Raw genomic sequence first — 19435 nt, 5'->3', positions numbered from 1 at the left:
TACATTTACTGACATATACCCTCTCTAAAACATTACATACACCCTACATATATACACAGCAACTGTAACAATATATACTCACACTAACACAATAAAGGAGCCTCGAAAACACTAGATACAGAAATACCAAATATAAATAAATATATACACTGCAAAATACTTACATGCAATAAAGAGCCCATCGGGGTCCGAACCAAAGACTCCTAACTTGACAGGTAGGGCACATTACCTCTACGCCATCAAACAACTGAGGCTTTGCCATGGATATATGACCCTGTTATCTCCTCACTGACATTATACTATTATATACCCTCTCTAAAACATTACATACACCCTACATATATACACACAACAACTGTAACAATATATACTCACACTAACACAATAAAGGAACCTCGAAAACACTAGATACAGCAATACCAAATATAAATAAATATATACACTGTTAAAGGCGATAAAGAAGTCAGTGGGGTCCAAATCACGAACCCCTTACACAACAGGAAAGGCACATTGGCACATTACCTCTACGCGATCAGAGAACTGAGGATTTGCTGTAGATATATGACCCTGTTGTCTCCTCACTGACATATACCCTCTCTAAAACATTACATACACCCTACATATATACACACAGCAACTGTAACAATATATACTCACACTAACACAATAAAGGAGCCTTGAAAACACTAGATACAGCAATACCAAATATAAATAAATATATACACTGCAAAATACTTACACGCAATAAAGAAGCCATTGAAGTTCGCACCAAGAACGCCTTATGTAACAAGTAGGTCACATTACCGTTACACCATCAAACAACCAGGTTCTTTTGGATATCACCATAGATATATGACCCTGTTTTCTCCTCATTGACATAAATTATTATATAACCTCTCTAAAACATTACTCACACTTTAACACGATAAAGAGCTTCTAAAACACTAGATACAGCATTACCATATATAAATAAATATATACACTGCAACATACTTACTCACAACATAGAGGCCCTCGGGGAACAAACCCGTTATATGCCGGGCAGGTCGCATTACCGTTATGCCACCAGTCAACTGGGGTTTGGATTTTTCAATACCATATATTAAAAAATATATATATATAAACAGATTATAAAACTTTTCCACGATACAGGTCCCAACAAGGTTTGAACTAATGATCATCTGTCTGTTAGGTAGGTCAACTTACCATTAAACCACCACGTAGCTGGAGCCAGTCCTCAAATGTGGAAATATGATGCCTGATATATTTATATGCACCCTAAAACAATACATACGGCCACTCTAACACCATAGGTATCTATACACGCATGGCAATTATAACAATAATTGCTAACACAATACAGAAGTCTGCAGGATTCAAAACACAGAGTGTATGGCACCTAGGTGGTACACTTTACCAAGCAGCTGGACTCTGGTTCTGTCCATGGAAATATGATCCCTGCCTGCTCCTGACTCATACATAACCATGACTGAGGTAGCGCCAATGCGACGCCCTCTTTACCCCCCTTGCCACAATAAATACACAAACACAAAGTAAATAATATAATGCTTTGGAAAAATAAGGCCACGGTGCAGTCCGCTTTACGCCTTCCACACCGTGACACAGATATAAATAACTTTATTCATAGTAAAATGAACTTTATTTGTAAACACATATAACATAGTTTATAATATAGCAATGCACGTGCCGCACCACCCGACTTACTTATGACACGTGCAAGCCTTAAAACTAACAATTGTAGGGGCGTGGTCTGCATGGAGTTCTGAGCAGACGTGTTTGGTGCGAGCTCCGCCGCTCGAGAGATTTTCTACCCGCAATCTGCATCCATCCGCAGCGCCTTCTACCTCCTTTTCACCGCGGATAGCCTCCTGATATATGGCTGGTTCTCGCTCTCGTAAATCTATGGCGATGCCGTAATTTTTTTAACCTAAAGCCCGAAAGAAGCATCCCTCTAAGGCCTTGGGCCTACCACGTGCTCCTGATGAGGATGACGATGCCTCCACGGGCCTACACTCTCCCTCGCGGTCTGATTCTCCGTCTCCATCTGCATCTAACACACGGCTTGTGCCGGACGACTCAGATGACCAGGGTCTTACCTCACGCGTCCTCAAAACCCTCCTGCAAGAGATGCGCGAACAACTCAAGCAGGACCTACAGGACATCGCCTCCTCTCTCCGCCGCGATGTGGACGACCTGGGTGAGCGCACTGACCATATCGAACGAAAAATGGATGAATTTTCAGATGCCCACAATGCCCTTGCAGATGGTCATATCTCCTTGCAAGCCGATCTTGAGATGCTTCGCACTAAGGTCATGGACTTAGAGGATCGTTCCCGCCGCAATAACATCCGCCTTCGGGGCATCCCAGAAGAAGTCACCGCAGCAGACCTACCTTTATTTGTTTGTGACCTTTTCCAGGCCCTGCTTCAGGAGGACCCAGCACCTGACATCAGGTTAGACCGTCTCCATCGTGTGGCCCGTCCGAAATCTGTGCAGTCCAACCTGCCTAGGGACGTACTCACCAGGGTCCACTTTTTTGATCTTAAAGATCGCATCATGCAGGCCGCCCGCCGCAAACCGACCTTACCTGATCGCTTCCGTGATATCCTCCTACTCACCGATCTCTCACAATTGACGCTCCAGCGCCGACGTCTGTTCGCCCCGATCACCTCTCTTCTCCGCACCCATCAGATTTCCTATCGCTGGGGATACCCGGTCCGTCTCATTGTGTCCCGGAGCGGCTCTACGTACACCATCGCCTCACCTGAGGAGGGTTTCGCACTACTTCACTCCTGGGATCTTTCTCCAGAGCAAGTCCTTGACTCCACTTCATCCTCCACCCCGCACAAGCACACTTCTCCTCCAAGGAAGCTACATAAAGTTTGGACACCTGTCGTGAAGCCTTGAATCTCCACTATCGTTACCTGTGAGGTTATTCCTCACCTACGCTCTCAGCCCCATTGTCCAGTTACGGGGTGTCCTTTCCCTTTTTTTTTTTTTTTATTGTTATTTTTGTTGTTTTCCTGTTCTTTTTTCTTACAGTCCGCCGAGCTGCAAACCGTCTGCCATTCCCGAATCTGCACGTCACGAATTGCCCACGGTCCACCTTACTCTGCTGATCCGGTCTCCCTCATGACTGGGCTCTCTGTCTCCAAGGGTCAGTTTGGACTCTCGTTCCGCTGAACTGCTCACTGGACCATTTGCCTTCGGCTTACCGAGTGCCTTCTCGGCGACTCCCCCTTGTCTGGCTAAGTTGGACTTTTTATTTATTTATGTTCTTATATTATTTATTTATGTTTTTCTTTATTATTATTTATTTCCCCCTGGCCTGTAACCGGCTGTTTAATATACTATTGTAGGGTGCTGTTAATAGTAATTTTCCTTGCGTTGCTGCGGCTCCGCATTACTCCCGAGTATGGCGTTAGCACCTTGTTCCGCCCCCACAGTGTCACCTGACCAGGGCTGACCAATCAGAGAGGGGGGAACCTGAGCCGACTGCTGATTGGTTGCTGGAGTCAGCTGACTAGGCTCAGCCAATCAGGGGCTGCCCCTCAGCCTTAGCCTCCTGATTGGTGGGTGGCGTCACTTGACCTGGGCTGACCAATCAGAGAGAGGGAAACCTGAGCCGGCTGCTGATTGGTTGCTGGAGTCAGATGACTAGGCACAGCCAATCAGGGGCTGCCCCTCAGCCCTAGCCTCCTGATTGGTGGGTGGCGTCACCTGACCAGGGCTGACCAATCAGAGAGAGGGGAACCTGGGCCGACTGCTGATTGGTTGCTGGAGTCAGCTGACTAGGCTCATCCAATCAGGGGCTGCCCCTCAGCCCTAGCCTCCTGATTGGTGGGTGGCGTCACCTGACCAGGGCTGACCAATCAGAGAGGGGGGAACCTGAGCCTTCTGCTGATTGGTTGCTGGAGTCAGCTGACTAGGCTCATCCAATCAGGGGCTGCCCCTCAGCCCTAGCCTCCTGATTGGTGGGTGGCGTCACCTGACCAGGGCTGACCAATCAGAGAGGGGGGGACCTGAGCCGACTGCTGATTGGTTGCTGGAGTCAGCTGACTAGGTTCAGCCAATCAGGGGCTGCCCCTCAGCCCTAGCCTCCTGATTGGTGGGAGGTATCATATTATTTTATTATTATTTATGAATTATTAAAGGAATCATTAATAATGAGATTACTGGCGTGGAAATGAGCCGGCAGTAGCCGGATTTGAACTCACGAGCACCGGGGGGGGGGTTTGGGGGGTTGGATGGGAGTCCAACACCTTAACCACAACTCCAAGTCAGAGATACCGGGATGCGCTTGTCTCTGTAGCGTATTGGTTTTGGTGTTAGCGTGATTTTAGTTTAGCTTTAGGTGATTCCCTGAGGCTTATTTTTTATGTGGTTCACCACGTAGACCAAAATTTAAGCCATATTGTCTCTGCCCCTACAAGCCACCATTCTTTAGTTTATTTAGTGTGTTTGTTTGGAAGTCAGGCCAGCCAGAGGACTGTATTGTATAAAGGAATGTTTTTCTGACCTTTGCCGTACAATCCCTGTAGCCTAATGGCTAAGGTGTTTGACTTGGTGCCTCGATGTCCTGAGTTCAATTCCCCTAGGCTTCCGCTGCGCCTGTTCTGTTTTTTTTTTGGTTTTTAGTAAGCACATAGACCAAAACATAAGCTATTTTGTCTTTGCCCTTACAAGCCACCCTTCCTTAATTTGTTTAGTGCATTTGTTTGGGAGTCAGGCTAGCTAAAGGGCTGTAAAAACTAAAGGATTGTTTCTGTAGGGCCCTGTTCTCTGTGGTGCAATGGTTGAGATGTTGGATTTAGTTTTTGAGGTTCTGGGTTTAATTCACTCCAATTGATTTATTTGGTGTGTTTGTTTGGGAGGAAGGCACGCTACAAGATTGCAATGAGGTCAAAAACCAATGGATTGTTTGCAGGATACAGGTTTGCTAGTGTCTGTAGTGTACATGCTACCCTTCTTTCATTTATTAATTGTGTTTGTGTGGGAGGCAAGCTAAGTGGTGCTCCCATATGGCTATGTAGCGTAATGGTTAAGTAGCTGAGCCAGGTTTTTTTTTTGTTGTTGGGTGAGGGAGAAAAAGAATCTATTGTTAGCAACCAGGTAGACCAAAACACAAGCCACCCAGTTAATGCATTTAAATTGAATATTTTACTCAAAGGGATTTGGGTCACTCTGTCAGCATTAGCCATTTTCCCCACATTTGGCTATTTATATCATCATTCACATGCCATACAAAATCATCAACTTAAAAATTACCCCTGCATTGTATATTTATCCCACCATACATCCCCACATTGTGTATTGATTTATGTGATGACCCTCAGCCAGCCCTACATGTAAATGAATGCCCCATTGCCCCCCACACCCTTGTGTATTGTCCTCATCCATTTTCTTTGAGAAATCCAGGTGCTGTGATTGCAATGGAATGTGACTGATTGGCTGAACCTGGTCAAGTGACTCCACCAGCCAACCAGGCATTGGGATTGGGACCCGGGGGAGGATATAAGCTTCACTTGCAGCCCTTGGTTCTTTTGATGTTCATTTTCTTTGAGAAATCCAGGTGCTGTGGTTGCAGTGGGATGTGTCCAGGCCAGGGCTTATCTTTGTACAGTATTTCCCCTGTCTCTGTTTTTGCATTGCCATTGGCACTATTCTTTTGTGTTTAGTTGTTTTTTCCTGCTTCCACCTTTGCTGTTACTGAAGGCACAAGGCGTCTCAGACCCTATCGTCTCCAATAATACTAATGTCTTTTTCCTTCACTTATCATGAGTAGTTCTTCTTCTTTCCATAGCTTTAACGTGTCCTGTTAAATCCCTTTTCTGTTCTGGTTTGCAATTCACTTTTTACCCTTTTTTTTGGCGACCCCTGCGACCCCGGTAGTTCCGCCACTGAGAGTCGGCCTGCAAATTAGAAAAGCACACACTTATAACACTTTAGAAGTAACATACGAGCCCTGATGCAAAGTGCAATTAGTGGGGCAATCAGCATGCGAATACTGGTAATGTTCTAACTACATAACCCTTTTGTCTTAGTAAATACCCTCACTGGACTTTTAGATTTGCTTTACTAGGTTAAACACAGACTTAACACTAAACACTGTGCAACTTACCTTTTTACATTGTAATATATGAAGTTAGATGTTCTTCAAAGACTTATCAATTAAGATGCTAATGAATTTTGTTCTTTTCATCAACCAAGGATGATTGTAACCTTTTTAGGCACATATTCTGTTGCAAACATTGAATTGTAGCCATATTACCATAGCAACCAATGCAATGAATCAATCAGAAGGACATTCTATTGATTTCTGTCTTCAGGACTGGTCCCAGACCAAAGGACATCCCAGGCAGGGATTCTATTTTCTGACCCCCAGCCCAAATTTTTAGATAGAATTACATTTTTTGCACAATTATTGTGGCTAAGCCCTGTAGCCCTGTAATGTTTGAGCCACTTTTTATGCAATACGCCTTGTCTACAGGACATCATCACTTTGCATAAATTCTCATTTATTCTTCTACGTTATTTTGCAGTTCCGACCACATCATCTTGCTGAAAGCCCTGTAACTGGACAGACTGGTTTAATGTCGACAGACCAACCAATGAGACAACCAGCGGTGACTTTGAAACGCTGGATAATATCAGGGGTATTGGGTATAAGGTGTGTCAGAAGCCAAGAGATATCGAATGCCGTTCTGTCAATTACTCCTACGTTCCTGAGCCCATTCTTTATGGCAATGCTTATAAAGTGTCTTCCTCCACAGACTTTCATTAGCAGAGCGTCCGACTTATTCTGGCAAGGCAGGTGATAAGCAGTCAGGGTGTGTATTTAGTAGATGGAGCTGATAGCGAGCTAGAATACATACAAAAAGACTGTTTATTGGCATCTTTATTTAATAAGCCCTCTCTTCTTTTGTTTTTTTGCAGATGATCCACCCTGCAACAATCCAACTTGCGTTTGGTCAGTCTGGTTCAATTTTCACAGAACCACCTTTGGTCCAGACGGTGGAGACTTTGAATCTTTAGAAGTGGTCCGGGCCAATGGCAATTCTGTATGTCGTTCCCCCAAAGCAGTGAATTGTAGACTGGCCAGATTTCCATATGTCCCATTTGAGCGGTTATATTACAAACATGAATGTGGGGCGAACAACAGCCTACTCTGCATCAACAAACACAATAATGAAACCTGCTTGGACTATGAAATTCAGTTTTTATGCTGTGCTTGTATTTCTACTCAGATCTCCAATACTGCAGCAACAACAGGATTTAACCATGGGAATTATCAGGAAATAGGACACGGTAAAGGAGGTCTTACTACAAGCGCCAAACATCTCACCGTCAAAACACCGTCCTTATGGCAAGCAGCAGTTATAGAAAGCCATGAAATTACTGAAGACGACGTGAGTTCATCTGGTATGGAATCGGAAAACCTATGAAATGACAGATCTCCAAGAAAGAAAAGGGGGGGACATTTTGGGTTATCCTTAATTAGGGATTTTTTTAAAAACATTAAATTTTAAAAAAAAATAGATAAAAGAAAAAAATAATAACTTTTATATTGTGCATGTGGCGCGAAGTGTTATTAAAACCAATTGTCTCATTAAACTTTTTTTTAAACTAAGCCCCAGAACTGTTCTTTACAAGTATGACCTTATGTATGTCCCACGAATGGAGACAGCTCACCAGGTGACTATTTGTTCCATGGTACAAGAAAGTAGACCTGCCAGCTTCCCAAACGTGTAACGCTAAATAAACCACTGGAACAATACATTACTCTATTAGATTATTAGATTTTAGATTTCTATTACAAATTAGATTTTTCTACTTCTCCCCCTTTTTTTTTAAAGGAAATCTTATATGTTCCCAGACAATATTGTCATAAACAGCTGGAGACCTGGGTCTATCCAAGTTATATCACCTAGGGCAGTCCGCTAAATACCGGTAATTAAATCAACCCTTTTAGAGATCTGTTCAATGAAGCCTGGGTTTAGCTTGCTAACAGATATGTAAGTAACAAAACCCATAAGCAAAAATATGTAACACATATGTAAAAAGTCTTTTGTAATGATTGGGATAACCTGAATTATCCTGAAGCCACGTGACTAGACATGGTAGAGTCATAATCATGTTGGGTGCCTTGTTGCTTTAAAGGCCCGGTTTTGTAATGGCGATGTTAAAGACTCATGGGAAATGACGAACGTTATAATTGTTTGGGAAAAAAGATAATCCACACACCTCCACTCCCAGCTTCTTTACAATAATTACATTTGATGATTGTGTTCTCTAAACATTAGATTAAAATGAGCACCTATTACACATTACATTGTATCTTACTTTGGCAGGTATAGTAATGTGCACCTGTAACACAATCTGATACTGTCTCTATAACACGAACATTAATGTGCACCTGTAACAGTGTGATTCTGTCTCTATAACACACACATTAATGTGCACCTGTAACAGTGTGATACTGTCTCTATAACACACACAGTAATGTGGACCTGTAACACAATCTGATACTGTCTCTATAACACACACATTAATGTGCACCTGTTACAGCGTGATACTGTCACTATAACACACATTAATGTGCACCTGTAACAGTGTGATACTGTCTCTATAACACACACATTAATGTCCACCTGTAACAGTGTGATACTGTCTCTATAACACACATTAATGTGCACCTGTAACAGCGTGATACTGTCTCTATAACACACACATTAATGTGCACCTGTAACAGCATGATAGTGTCACTATAACACACACATTAATGTGCACCTGTAACAGTGTGATAGTGTCACTATAACACACACATTAATGTGCACCTGTAACAGCATGATAGTGTCACTATAACACACACATTAATGTGCACCTGTAACAGCATGATAGTGTCACTATAACACACACATTAATGTGCACCTGTAACAGCATGATAGTGTCACTATAACACACACATTAATGTGCACCTGTAACAGTGTGATACTGTCTCTATAACACACACAGTAATGCGCATCTTTAATAGCGTAATACTGTATCTATAACACACACAGTAACGTGCACATGTAACATGGTGATACTGTGTATATAACACACAGAGTAGTGTCTTATAGTTAAGTATTTCATATATGGTAGTTATATAACAATACAAAAATCTTGTACTGTATCATCTCCATGCTCAGAAAAAGCATAGCACACCTTTTACCCATCTTCCATCACAGGTAAGGCCAGATTAAGCTGGGTGACATAGTGATACCCTACATTTGTACCGTAGTACAGTATTTACAACATATGAAACTGTAATGTAGCCCAAAGAGGAATGATTGCTTTGGAATAGTCAATTTCTATAGTATGGGTGCCAGCCAAGAGTAGGTGCAGGACTTTTTATTAAACAGTTATGTATAGAGGACAGTATACAGAGATAAATATTTTTGCCATGGAGTAGTGCAGAGTGACACTGTATCCTGAATGGTGAATCCTATAATGGACACGATACCCTCAAAAATACAGGCTACAGTACAGGGATCAGTGTAATCCCAGCTAATCACAGTTTAGTACTATCATGAAATTAAGGGTTTGAAGTTTGGCCTTTGGTGTAATTAGTAGGATCAGCCTTAAGACCCCGCTGACCACTCCTGTGGGAAGGTAAGGACAGCTGCCCTATATATATCCAGGCTGCACACAGGAGACCATATCCACTTGCTGAGTTTTCTTTGAGTCCCCAGTGTCACCGAGCATCATGGGGACGATGGGTCCAGTGCTCTGGATCCTATCAGCAGCTACTCTTACTTATTCCTATGAAGCACATACTCGAGGTAAGTGATATCGCCTCTTAAGAGCACATATGTGGGGCACCTCAAAAAGACAATGCTGCTAGAAATCATCTATTCAATCTTGGTCAAATAATAGTCATTTCAAACTGTGTATATTTCAACCTATCTGTTCTGACTAAAGGGCAAAAGTTAGATAGTAAAATAACATAATTTTTTTTCACTTTTTAAGTAAACCCCACCTTACCGAGTGTCTTTCTGTGGTAGATGCACAATTATTAGCCAATATAACCCAGGTGGTGGGGCCATTTATACAATTTAAATAGCTACATTGAGCCACCATTGTTCTGTAAGGCCTTCATCAAAGGATGAATGGTGAAGACCTGTAGAAATTTCCTCTTTTCAGCGCCCCTAAATCGCTAGACTCACTACTCAAAATGTATACATGTTCTAATTCTCTTTTCTAACCTAAAACATGCACATTCATTCTCAACTAGCTGCTTTAAAAGTTGATATTTTAGCACATTTATTGGTCCCAAGACCACAACAAAAGTTACACGTTAAGTTACTTTTTTATACTATTGTTCATTAATCAAGAGATTATCGGCCTCTCTGTATTCAACTTTTCATGGAGAAAGCTGAAATTAATATTGTTATTGTTTTGATCTCTTTCCCCTTAGTCTATTTTAGATAATGCCTGTTCTCTATGGTCAGAAGCATAATCAGTCATTCTCTATTTATTGTGAAAATGATGAGATTGATTGTGTTGTACTCATGTTCACCGGTTGTACGCTCAAGTCATTAACTAATAATTTAATATCTGATATATTTTTAATTCTAGTATTCAACCCTGCACATAATGAACAAGTCTGCAGTACGTGGGGAAACTTCCATTACAAGACATTTGATGGAGACATCTTCCAGTTCCCAGGAACGTGTAACTATGTCTTTGCCTCCCACTGTAAAAGCAACTACGAAGATTTTAATATCCAGATACGACGTTCAGTTGGTTCAGGGAAGACAACCCTGTCCTATGTAGTGATGAAGGTCGAGGGTCTGGTGATTGAGATGAAAAAAGGAGAGGTTAAGGTTGAAGGTAAAAGGTGAGTTTCCAAGAGCAGAAAGCACCAACAAGATTATTGTTGGTAACTTTTGAAACCATTCACAAATTTCTACATGAGGTCCCAAAAAGTTAATGCTATAAGGGTTGGGTATTTCTAGTTTTGGTGCTTCTTATTATAGCAATCATAGGGTTTTATAATCAGAATACTGTATTTTCTTTCAATAGTATCTGAGTTTTTGACACAAAGTCTCTACAATATCCATATATATTAACTGACCCTCCATAAAATTTAATAAATATCAGATATTTAGAATGCAAAGGTGCTATTAGGAACTGGAGTGAGTGGTTATGTTAAATAACAACTGTCTGTTTTTTTCACAGAGTTACTCTGCCGTACAGCCAGTTTGGGGTACAAATACAAACCAGCAGCATTTATGTGAAAGTTTCTGCCAAGCTCGGACTGGTCCTTATGTGGAATGAGGACGATGCTCTTATGGTGAGGCACAGAGGGTTTGAGCTTCATATTAGAAGATTTTGTTTTGGGTAACATCAAATATACAGCCTTCCGGTCAGTGTGTTCAATAAAAAAATGCACTACTCCAAAACGTAATCCTTGCAGGAACCCCTAAATACACGCTTAAATGCATTAATTAGTACTACTACCAACCTATTGCATGTTTGAAGGATGAGGAAGCCATTTTTGCTTTGAGATCAGATGCTAATTCTCACTAACTGAAAAAATGCTTTTAAAGAGTTGTGTGTTGGAGAAATATTTAAAATATAGGAGCAAAAGTGCTTACAGCTGAAAACTGTGCTATTAACTAGAGATGGGTGAAAACTTTCATCCATATTCTAAAATGTAAAAAAAATAACAAGGAATCCCAAAACCTGTTTTAAAAATTAGATGTGTGTTATTGTATCTGGCAAGGGTGTAGGAACCTAAATATATATATATATATATATATATATATATATATATATATATATATATATATATATATATATATAATTTACTTGATGGTTACATTACTAGTTCTCTATGGCATAGGGACTGGTCTTTCTCCCCACTTCTAGCTCCTGCATCGATGATATATTTTTTGTTTGTTTTTTATTTATTAATGAGAATTTATTTCTCGGGCGATAGGTCTATTTTATGGTTTTTTGATTGCTTTTTCAATGTTTTGTATGTTTTGTGTGTATTTCCAGCTGAAACTACAGTCCAAATACATTAACAGTACATGTGGGCTGTGCGGAAACATGAATGGAGTGAAGCAAGATGAGTTCAAAGCTAATGGTGAGTCTCCACTTTTTTAAGTGTTCTTTTATTTGTTCTTAAGTAGATAAAATAGCCTTACAGCAATACCACTGCTATATACTGAAGACATATAACATGATGGTTGTGTGTGTACAGATATCCCACTGACCCCTCTGCAATTTGGAAACCTGCAAAAGTTGGATGGACCAACGGAACAATGTGAAGATCCTGTGCCATCTGTCCCCAGTAACTGTAGTGACCTGGTAAGACACCTAAAACTTTTGGCCTATCCAGTTATCCCATTTTACCATTTGCTTTAAAACCCAAATGCTGTTTGGTCATTGGGCCCTGTCTCGTGTTTAATATAACTTGAGACATATCCCATAACTTTACAATCCATTAAATCATAGCCTATTGTAATTGTAAAAAATATACTTTAAAAAGTAAATATTTAAGGTATACCAATGCTAACTGGTATTCATGAAGTCCTCTTGTGCCTAGTGAGTAATAAATTCATGTGTGTGGCTACGCGGTAGGTTGTCCCTTCTTCTGAATTTCAAAGTGGTCTTTTTCACCTAAGATTCTACTTAATTCTATAACAAAAGGAGCCACCTTTTCTTATTCCAACAGAAGGAGACGTGCTTACGGATGCTCTCCACTTCAGCCTTCAGAGACTGTGACCTCCGTCTCCCTATAGCACCATATGTGCAGTCTTGCATGTTGGATCTTTGCAGCTGCCAGTCTTCTTCCGATGTTTCCTGTTTCTGTGACACTCTGGCCGAGTACTCCCGTCAATGCGCTCATGCTGGTGGCAGGCCCAGTGATTGGAGAACACATAAGATTTGTGGTAAAGACCTTAACAAAGTAGATCCTACAGTGATCTGTGAGATGTAGTGGCTGCAGTTAATTTCCCAACCAGACAAGCATATTAGTGTTTGAAACATGTCTATTTTCATTCATGTCACCATTTGTGAGGAGCAATGACAATAAAACAGATATGAAAAACATGAACTTACCCATGAGAAAAGTGTGCACATGTTTGCTATTCTTGTCTGGTGTTATCTGCACAATAGCTAACAATAGCTAACAATAGCTAGCAGCTACTATAACTAGTCTCAAGTATCAAAGCAAACCTAACTAATTCCAGACCAATAATCCTAGTGATGGAAGACCTGGCCTTACTGAGAGTCATTTTTTATTTTGGTAGAGAGAAGCTGTCCAATGAATATGAAATATGAAGAATGTGGTTCACCCTGCGTGGATACCTGCTCCAATTCAGAAAGGGCACTGGTTTGTGAAGAACATTGTATAGATGGCTGCTTCTGTCCTCCAGGTCAGTTTCTGATAAGTAACCTGATAATGAGAAGGGCCTGTCTATCCTTCATTGATCTTTTATGAGCTTCATCATAGTGGTTTGATTAAAGAGTTCATATCCAAAGTTAAGTCAAAATGAACACAGAGGGTGATGGGGTATAGTGCTGGGAGGATACCATGAAACATACAGAATTCACATATTTGAATCTTTCATACATTTCATACATACGTAACATACATTTGTATAACTATAACAAATTCCTTCTATCTATATACACCATCTGATCTCATTTTGTTTGACTCGCATGCCATTCCAGCACCTGCACAGGAGGCCAATGGAGTTGCCATTCTCTGCCCTGTCCTGGGCGCTGTTCTCTAGAAGGAGGTTCTCACATTAACACTTATGATGGAGGACACTACACTTTCCATGGGGACTGTAGCTACATATTCACTAAGGTAACTCACCTGTGCTACAAAGCATAATTCTAAAATACCGTAAATGCATAGGAGATTATATCATCAAAGCACTCATAATATAAACCTTACAATAAAAGAAGTATTGTATCTTCTGCACAATATGATTGACATTGTTGTATTTTCTACTTAGGACTGCGGCAAGAACACGTTCACTATTCTGGCTGAGCTGCGGAGATGTGGTGTCACTGATACGGAGACCTGTCTGAAGAGTATTACTTTATCACTAGACAAAGGGGCAACTGTAAGCCAAACACTTTTCTTTATTACCATGTACAATCAGAGGGTATAATGATAATTGTCATTTTCATATGCAAACAAGTAGTCAGACCTAAGATGGGTAAACCTGCAGATATCTGATGCCTATTGTAATTTTCTACTCATTGTTCACTATACCCATGTGCAGTAAATGCTTGTTTAATCATATAACTTTTAAAATCAATATTATTCACTCATTCAAATTCTGTAATGTAGCATAAGTTATACCAGACATTGTCAACAGGTAGCAGTTTCCATGAACTATTATACCTTGGGGACAAAGGGAAGTTCTATGCTGACCGTCTCTCTCTCAACAGGTTATCATGGTGAAATCTTCTGGTACAATCCTCCTTAATGGCATCTATGCTCAGATACCTCTAGCCACAGGTAGAGTATCATGCAACGGCAGAATATGGTAGATCCCACACCATATAACAAGAACAGACCAATTATTACAAAAGCACAGATGCAGACACCCCTACCAGTTATATGTGAAAACAATACAGCCCTGCAGCTATGACAATATGAGTGGAAAAATACACAGTATAATTTATTTTATGCATTTACGTGATGATTTATGTATTTTGTAATTCTCCTGCTTTTTAGGTGATAAACTACTCACACAAGTATACACAAAAATATTTAATGGATGTACTTAAAAACAGTCAACATTTCATTGTTTTTGTCTGTACTAGATAAAAAAAAAAGAACTAAAAATGGCAAGAAGCATAAACTCTCAACCAACTAGAGTAAATCCATGTTTGTACACTACTCCCAGGGTGACCAGTTCTGTGTTGACTTGTTAAAGCTCATGGTCCCTTTAGTGCTGAATCTTTGCTAACTATAACATTGTTCTGTTTTGTTGTAGAAAGCATTGTTGTGTTCCAGCCATCCTCTTTCTACGTGATCATTCAGAGTTTTAGTGGGCTGCAGATTCAGGTTCAGCTTAGCCCGGTCATGCAGATATTTGTGACCCTGGATCCCGAGTACCAGGGAGAAACTTGCGGTAAGTGTAGAGCTATGTTCCTAGGCTAGGCTGAAACATGGGCCGTAGCATTTATCATAATAATTTAGCCGGTTCCCCATGTTAGCAGCAGTTAGTAGAGAAACATCTTTTGTGAAAGCAATCCACTTTCTGTGTTCAGCGTTTCCCTCAACATATTGGTAACAAACACAGGTCATATTTCTATATCTATATAGCAAAGGATCACCGGAGCTGCTTATAAATGTGAACTCCAACAATGAATATACAATGAATATGTCTCTCTCATTGAGAGCTTTTTGCATGTTTCTATATTTCATATAAATCTCTTAAAGAAAATGGGTCTTTGACTATAAATTTTAGACTACTGTGGGGTTTTGCTTTGCCATCTCTAGGTAGGTAGGAATAAAATTGCTGAGCCCCCCCATTTCACTATGGGCAATTGTGCTTGTCTAAGGGTGATTAAATAGGAAAATCAAAGCTCTTCTGTTCTTGTGGTAGGTCTCTGTGGAGATTTTAACAACATCCGTACAGATGATTACCAATCTCTGAGTGGTGCTTTAGAGGGGACAGCTGCTGCATTTGCCAACACCTGGAAGAGTCAAGCAGATTGCCATGATGTGAAGGACAGCTATGAAAACCCATGCATGCTCAGTGTGGAAAATGGTACGAGAGCTTTATAAATGATTGCCACATGGCGAGAAGAACTACCATGTTTAACATGTTATTCACAATGTGATAAACCTATGCCATTTCCCCATAATTTTCACAGAGAGATATGCCCAGCACTGGTGTTCTCTGCTCTCGGACACCAAAGGACCTTTTGCTCCCTGCCATGATGTAGTGCATCCAATGATCTACCAAAAGGTGAGTGCCTTGAGAAGCAAAACATTCATACAGAGATTTTTCTCTGTATGAATACTAACTTGATACTAACTTGAAGACTAACTTTTAGAACATGAACAGCTTAACTACCTCCAGTGAGGAACCTCTCAGCAACTTCTTACCAAGGTTCTCGCTTTAAATGAATATTAAGTAACAGGAGCTTCTGCATAACCCCAACGTGGCTCATTAACTGCAGGTACCTCTGTAGGATGTATCAGTGGAGACATTCCATAATATCTAATGCAGGGCATAATTATTTGTAATGAAAATTGAGCTTCAGAAAGCTGAATATTAGTGATCAGGATACTTAAGCGCACATTAGGTTCAACAACAGAACTGCCATTGCTGCTGCAAGTGCAAACACCAAAGCTGGATCTACAAGTAATGCAACACTTACTGAATAGTTATGCCTAACACCAAGTGTCACAAGCTAAATATTTCCTCTTTATTTTCCCCACAGAACTGTATATATGACAGTTGCAACTACGAGAAGAGTGAAGACAGTGTGTGCGCTGCGTTTTCTTCCTACGCACGCATGTGTGCTGCTCAGGGTGTCACTCTACATGGGTGGAGAGGTACCATTTGTGGTAAGTGGTACGGCCTCTTATGCTCAACTTAGCTAAGAGTTTCATTCTCTTTCTTTTCAATGAAATTACATTTTAACTTTGTACAGGGAGAGTATTAATGGCAGGAGATGTTCATTCACCATTTATTTTCTCTCCCAGACAAATATACCAAGAACTGTCCCAGGAATATGTCCTATCAATACACCATAAATACTTGTCAGCAAACCTGTCGCTCTTTGAGTGAACCAGATCCAAGCTGCAGTGTGCGATTCTCACCTCTGGATGGTTGTGGGTGCAGCAAAGGAACCTTCCTCGATGAAAGTGGATCCTGTGTTCCAGCCAAGAAATGCCCCTGTTACTACAAGGGATCAGCAATGCCTGCAGGAGAAGTCATCTATGATAACGGAGCCATGTGGTACGTAGCTAATGTCAATATATATATATATATATATATATATATTGGCCACAAGGTGACACCATTGCAATACTATATACTATCAAGTCTGTATCATAAGAATTGTATAGTTCATGAACAGTTAGAAAGTTGTCTATTACTTCAACATCATATATATATAATAACCATAGATTAATCATATGATAACTCATATGTAACATCCACTGTATGTACAGTATATTTATAACACAACGTTTCCATTTCAAATTCACAAAAAATGCCTAGCATTATTAAATGTTGAACATATTCATTTTATTTTTTACCAAAAAACACCATTCAAACTTTGCACCAAAATCACTATTTATATTAATAAAAATCCATTGTGTCTTTTATCAATATCTGGCCAGAAAGTGTCAAAGCTGGCACTCTGATACTTGAGCTCCTTCTCTGCCATGATGTTTAGGTATCAAATAAGTTGGTTGTGCATTATGGAAGATGTTGTCTAAGGGTGCCAGAGGTTGTGTTATGTCTAGACCAGACAGGAAGAGGAAGTGTAAAGGTTCCTTAATCCTTGCAAATAACTCTATTCATGTCAGGTTTGAGGAATGTAAATTGTATGGCTTATTTATCTCACGCGGGAACATTGAATGACAGTAAACTATATGCAACATATTCAGCCTATTAAATATATCTATCATTACATTCTAGTACGTGTCAAAGTGGAAGACTACACTGTGTTGGAAAAACACCAAGTTTTGCAGGTAAGGAAGTAAAACACAAGGAACGCATATTAAAATCAAATTTAGAGTAACAGCGCTGGGGTTGTGGATCAGAAAGGATGTAGTCTTAGACCATACACTTGCAAACAATCATGGGAGCTGAGCTACATTAATACATGCTGGACCTCTGATGGCCCTTTTATTTTCTAGGGTAGTGCATCTTTAAAGGTTTATGTGCTGTAGACCTATATCTTTAATACTGGCTTACACCTGTATTTCATACTTCTACATGTACCTGTTGAGAAGAGCCAGGCTTCCCACCCCTGTTTCCTCACCTATTATTTAGGAGCTCAGAACATTTGCTGAGTATGAGTGTATCACTCCGTTTTACAGACCTAAATGTGACATTAGGACACTCTTTGTGAAGTCCTGCTCCCTAGCAATGCCTTCTAACAACACCCTCTAAAACAAAAGTGACCTTCTTTGAAATATTTAATTTTAATCTGTTATGTTATTTACATAATATAATATTGCAACTAGACTCAATTCTGAATATCTCTGCAATCTAGAATACAGCATTATTGTGCTTAGGGTGTTAATAGCTTTGCTTTGACTAGCAATCTCCCCAGAAACATTAAAGTACCTGCTGTTAAGCCTAGCCAAGAGGCTTCAAGGAGGGGAAAGGAGCTTAAGCCTGCATGGGATAGGCATAAGGCTATTGTAGATATAAAATAAGGCCAGGGACTAAGGAAAGTTTTCAGAAAATGGGTAGACTGGATGGGCCAAATGGCTCTTATCTGCCAACAAATTCTATATTTCTATTTGTCTGGCCCTGTCATCCTCTACTATTACACTTGTAGGCTCTTTTTCTGGTACAGGGTGAGGGGAATTATGCTGAAACCAGTGCTTCCATGCATGCGTCTATATAAAACCAACATTTTATTTTGCAGAGTGCCCAAATAACATGGTATATTTTGATTGCGCTAATGCTTCTATGGGAGCTAAAGGAGCTGAATGCCAGAAGACATGCCAGACACTGGATATGGAGTGTGTAAGTCAACATACAGTACACTAGCCTTATGTATTATGCTTAACAAGGCTCTTGTTAGCCACTCTTACCAGCAGATGTCACTCACAGTACTGTCCCAATCTACTAAATGCATACAAAATATATACAAGGAAGCATCTACTTTGATTAATAAACCTAACGAACTATAATTTTGTCTGCAGTTCAGCATTCAGTGTGCCTCGGGCTGTGTCTGCCCTGCTGGGCTTGTGCTCAATAACAATGGCAGCTGTGTGTCAGAGGAGCAGTGTCCTTGCGTACACAATGGACAAATTTACCACAGTGGGGAGAGTATCCAACAGGACTGTAACACGTGGTAAGTGATAACAGATTGCTCATCCCTTATGGAACTTAACATGCAATATTCATAAGACCCACTTGATGTCACTGTTTTCCCATGACTCAATGTTTCCTATGATTATAAGTCACCAATGTCATTTTGACTAAGCAATTCCTATAAACATATATAGTTATACATAGTTATATAGGCTGAAAAAAGACATGTGTCCATCAAGTTCAGCCTTTCCCATATCTGTTAATTGCTGTTGATCCAAAAGAAGGCAAAAAACCCTGTTTGTGGCTTTTTCCAGTTTTGCTTCTTGACCCTAAAATGGCAGATAGATCTCTCCTTGGATCAAGAAGCTGTTTCCCCATAATTT

General features: G+C 40.4%; 1 protein-coding gene across 1 annotated transcript in view; it reads left to right on the top strand.

Annotated features, from left to right (window-relative positions):
• The first annotated feature begins 9769 nt into the window (after nt 1-9769).
• LOC128467625 (mucin-5AC-like) overlaps nt 9770-19435 on the top strand; it is a 32362-nt gene continuing 22696 nt past the window's right edge. The window contains 18 exon segments of the mRNA XM_053449299.1: nt 9770-9845; nt 10642-10903; nt 11245-11359; nt 12070-12157; nt 12275-12381; nt 12749-12965; nt 13326-13515; nt 13678-13888; nt 14040-14150; nt 14482-14551; nt 15033-15170; nt 15648-15812; nt 15919-16013; nt 16492-16618; nt 16757-17012; nt 17700-17752; nt 18661-18761; nt 18941-19092. Coding sequence (XP_053305274.1) covers nt 9770-9845; nt 10642-10903; nt 11245-11359; nt 12070-12157; nt 12275-12381; nt 12749-12965; nt 13326-13515; nt 13678-13888; nt 14040-14150; nt 14482-14551; nt 15033-15170; nt 15648-15812; nt 15919-16013; nt 16492-16618; nt 16757-17012; nt 17700-17752; nt 18661-18761; nt 18941-19092 — 2534 coding nt within the window.

The sequence above is a fragment of the Spea bombifrons genome, chromosome 10 (assembly GCF_027358695.1).
Source record: "Spea bombifrons isolate aSpeBom1 chromosome 10, aSpeBom1.2.pri, whole genome shotgun sequence".
Lineage (NCBI taxonomy): Eukaryota > Metazoa > Chordata > Amphibia > Anura > Pelobatidae > Spea > Spea bombifrons.
The sequence above is the reverse complement of the archived record's forward strand: the minus strand, read 5'-3'. Positions and strand labels throughout refer to the sequence as shown.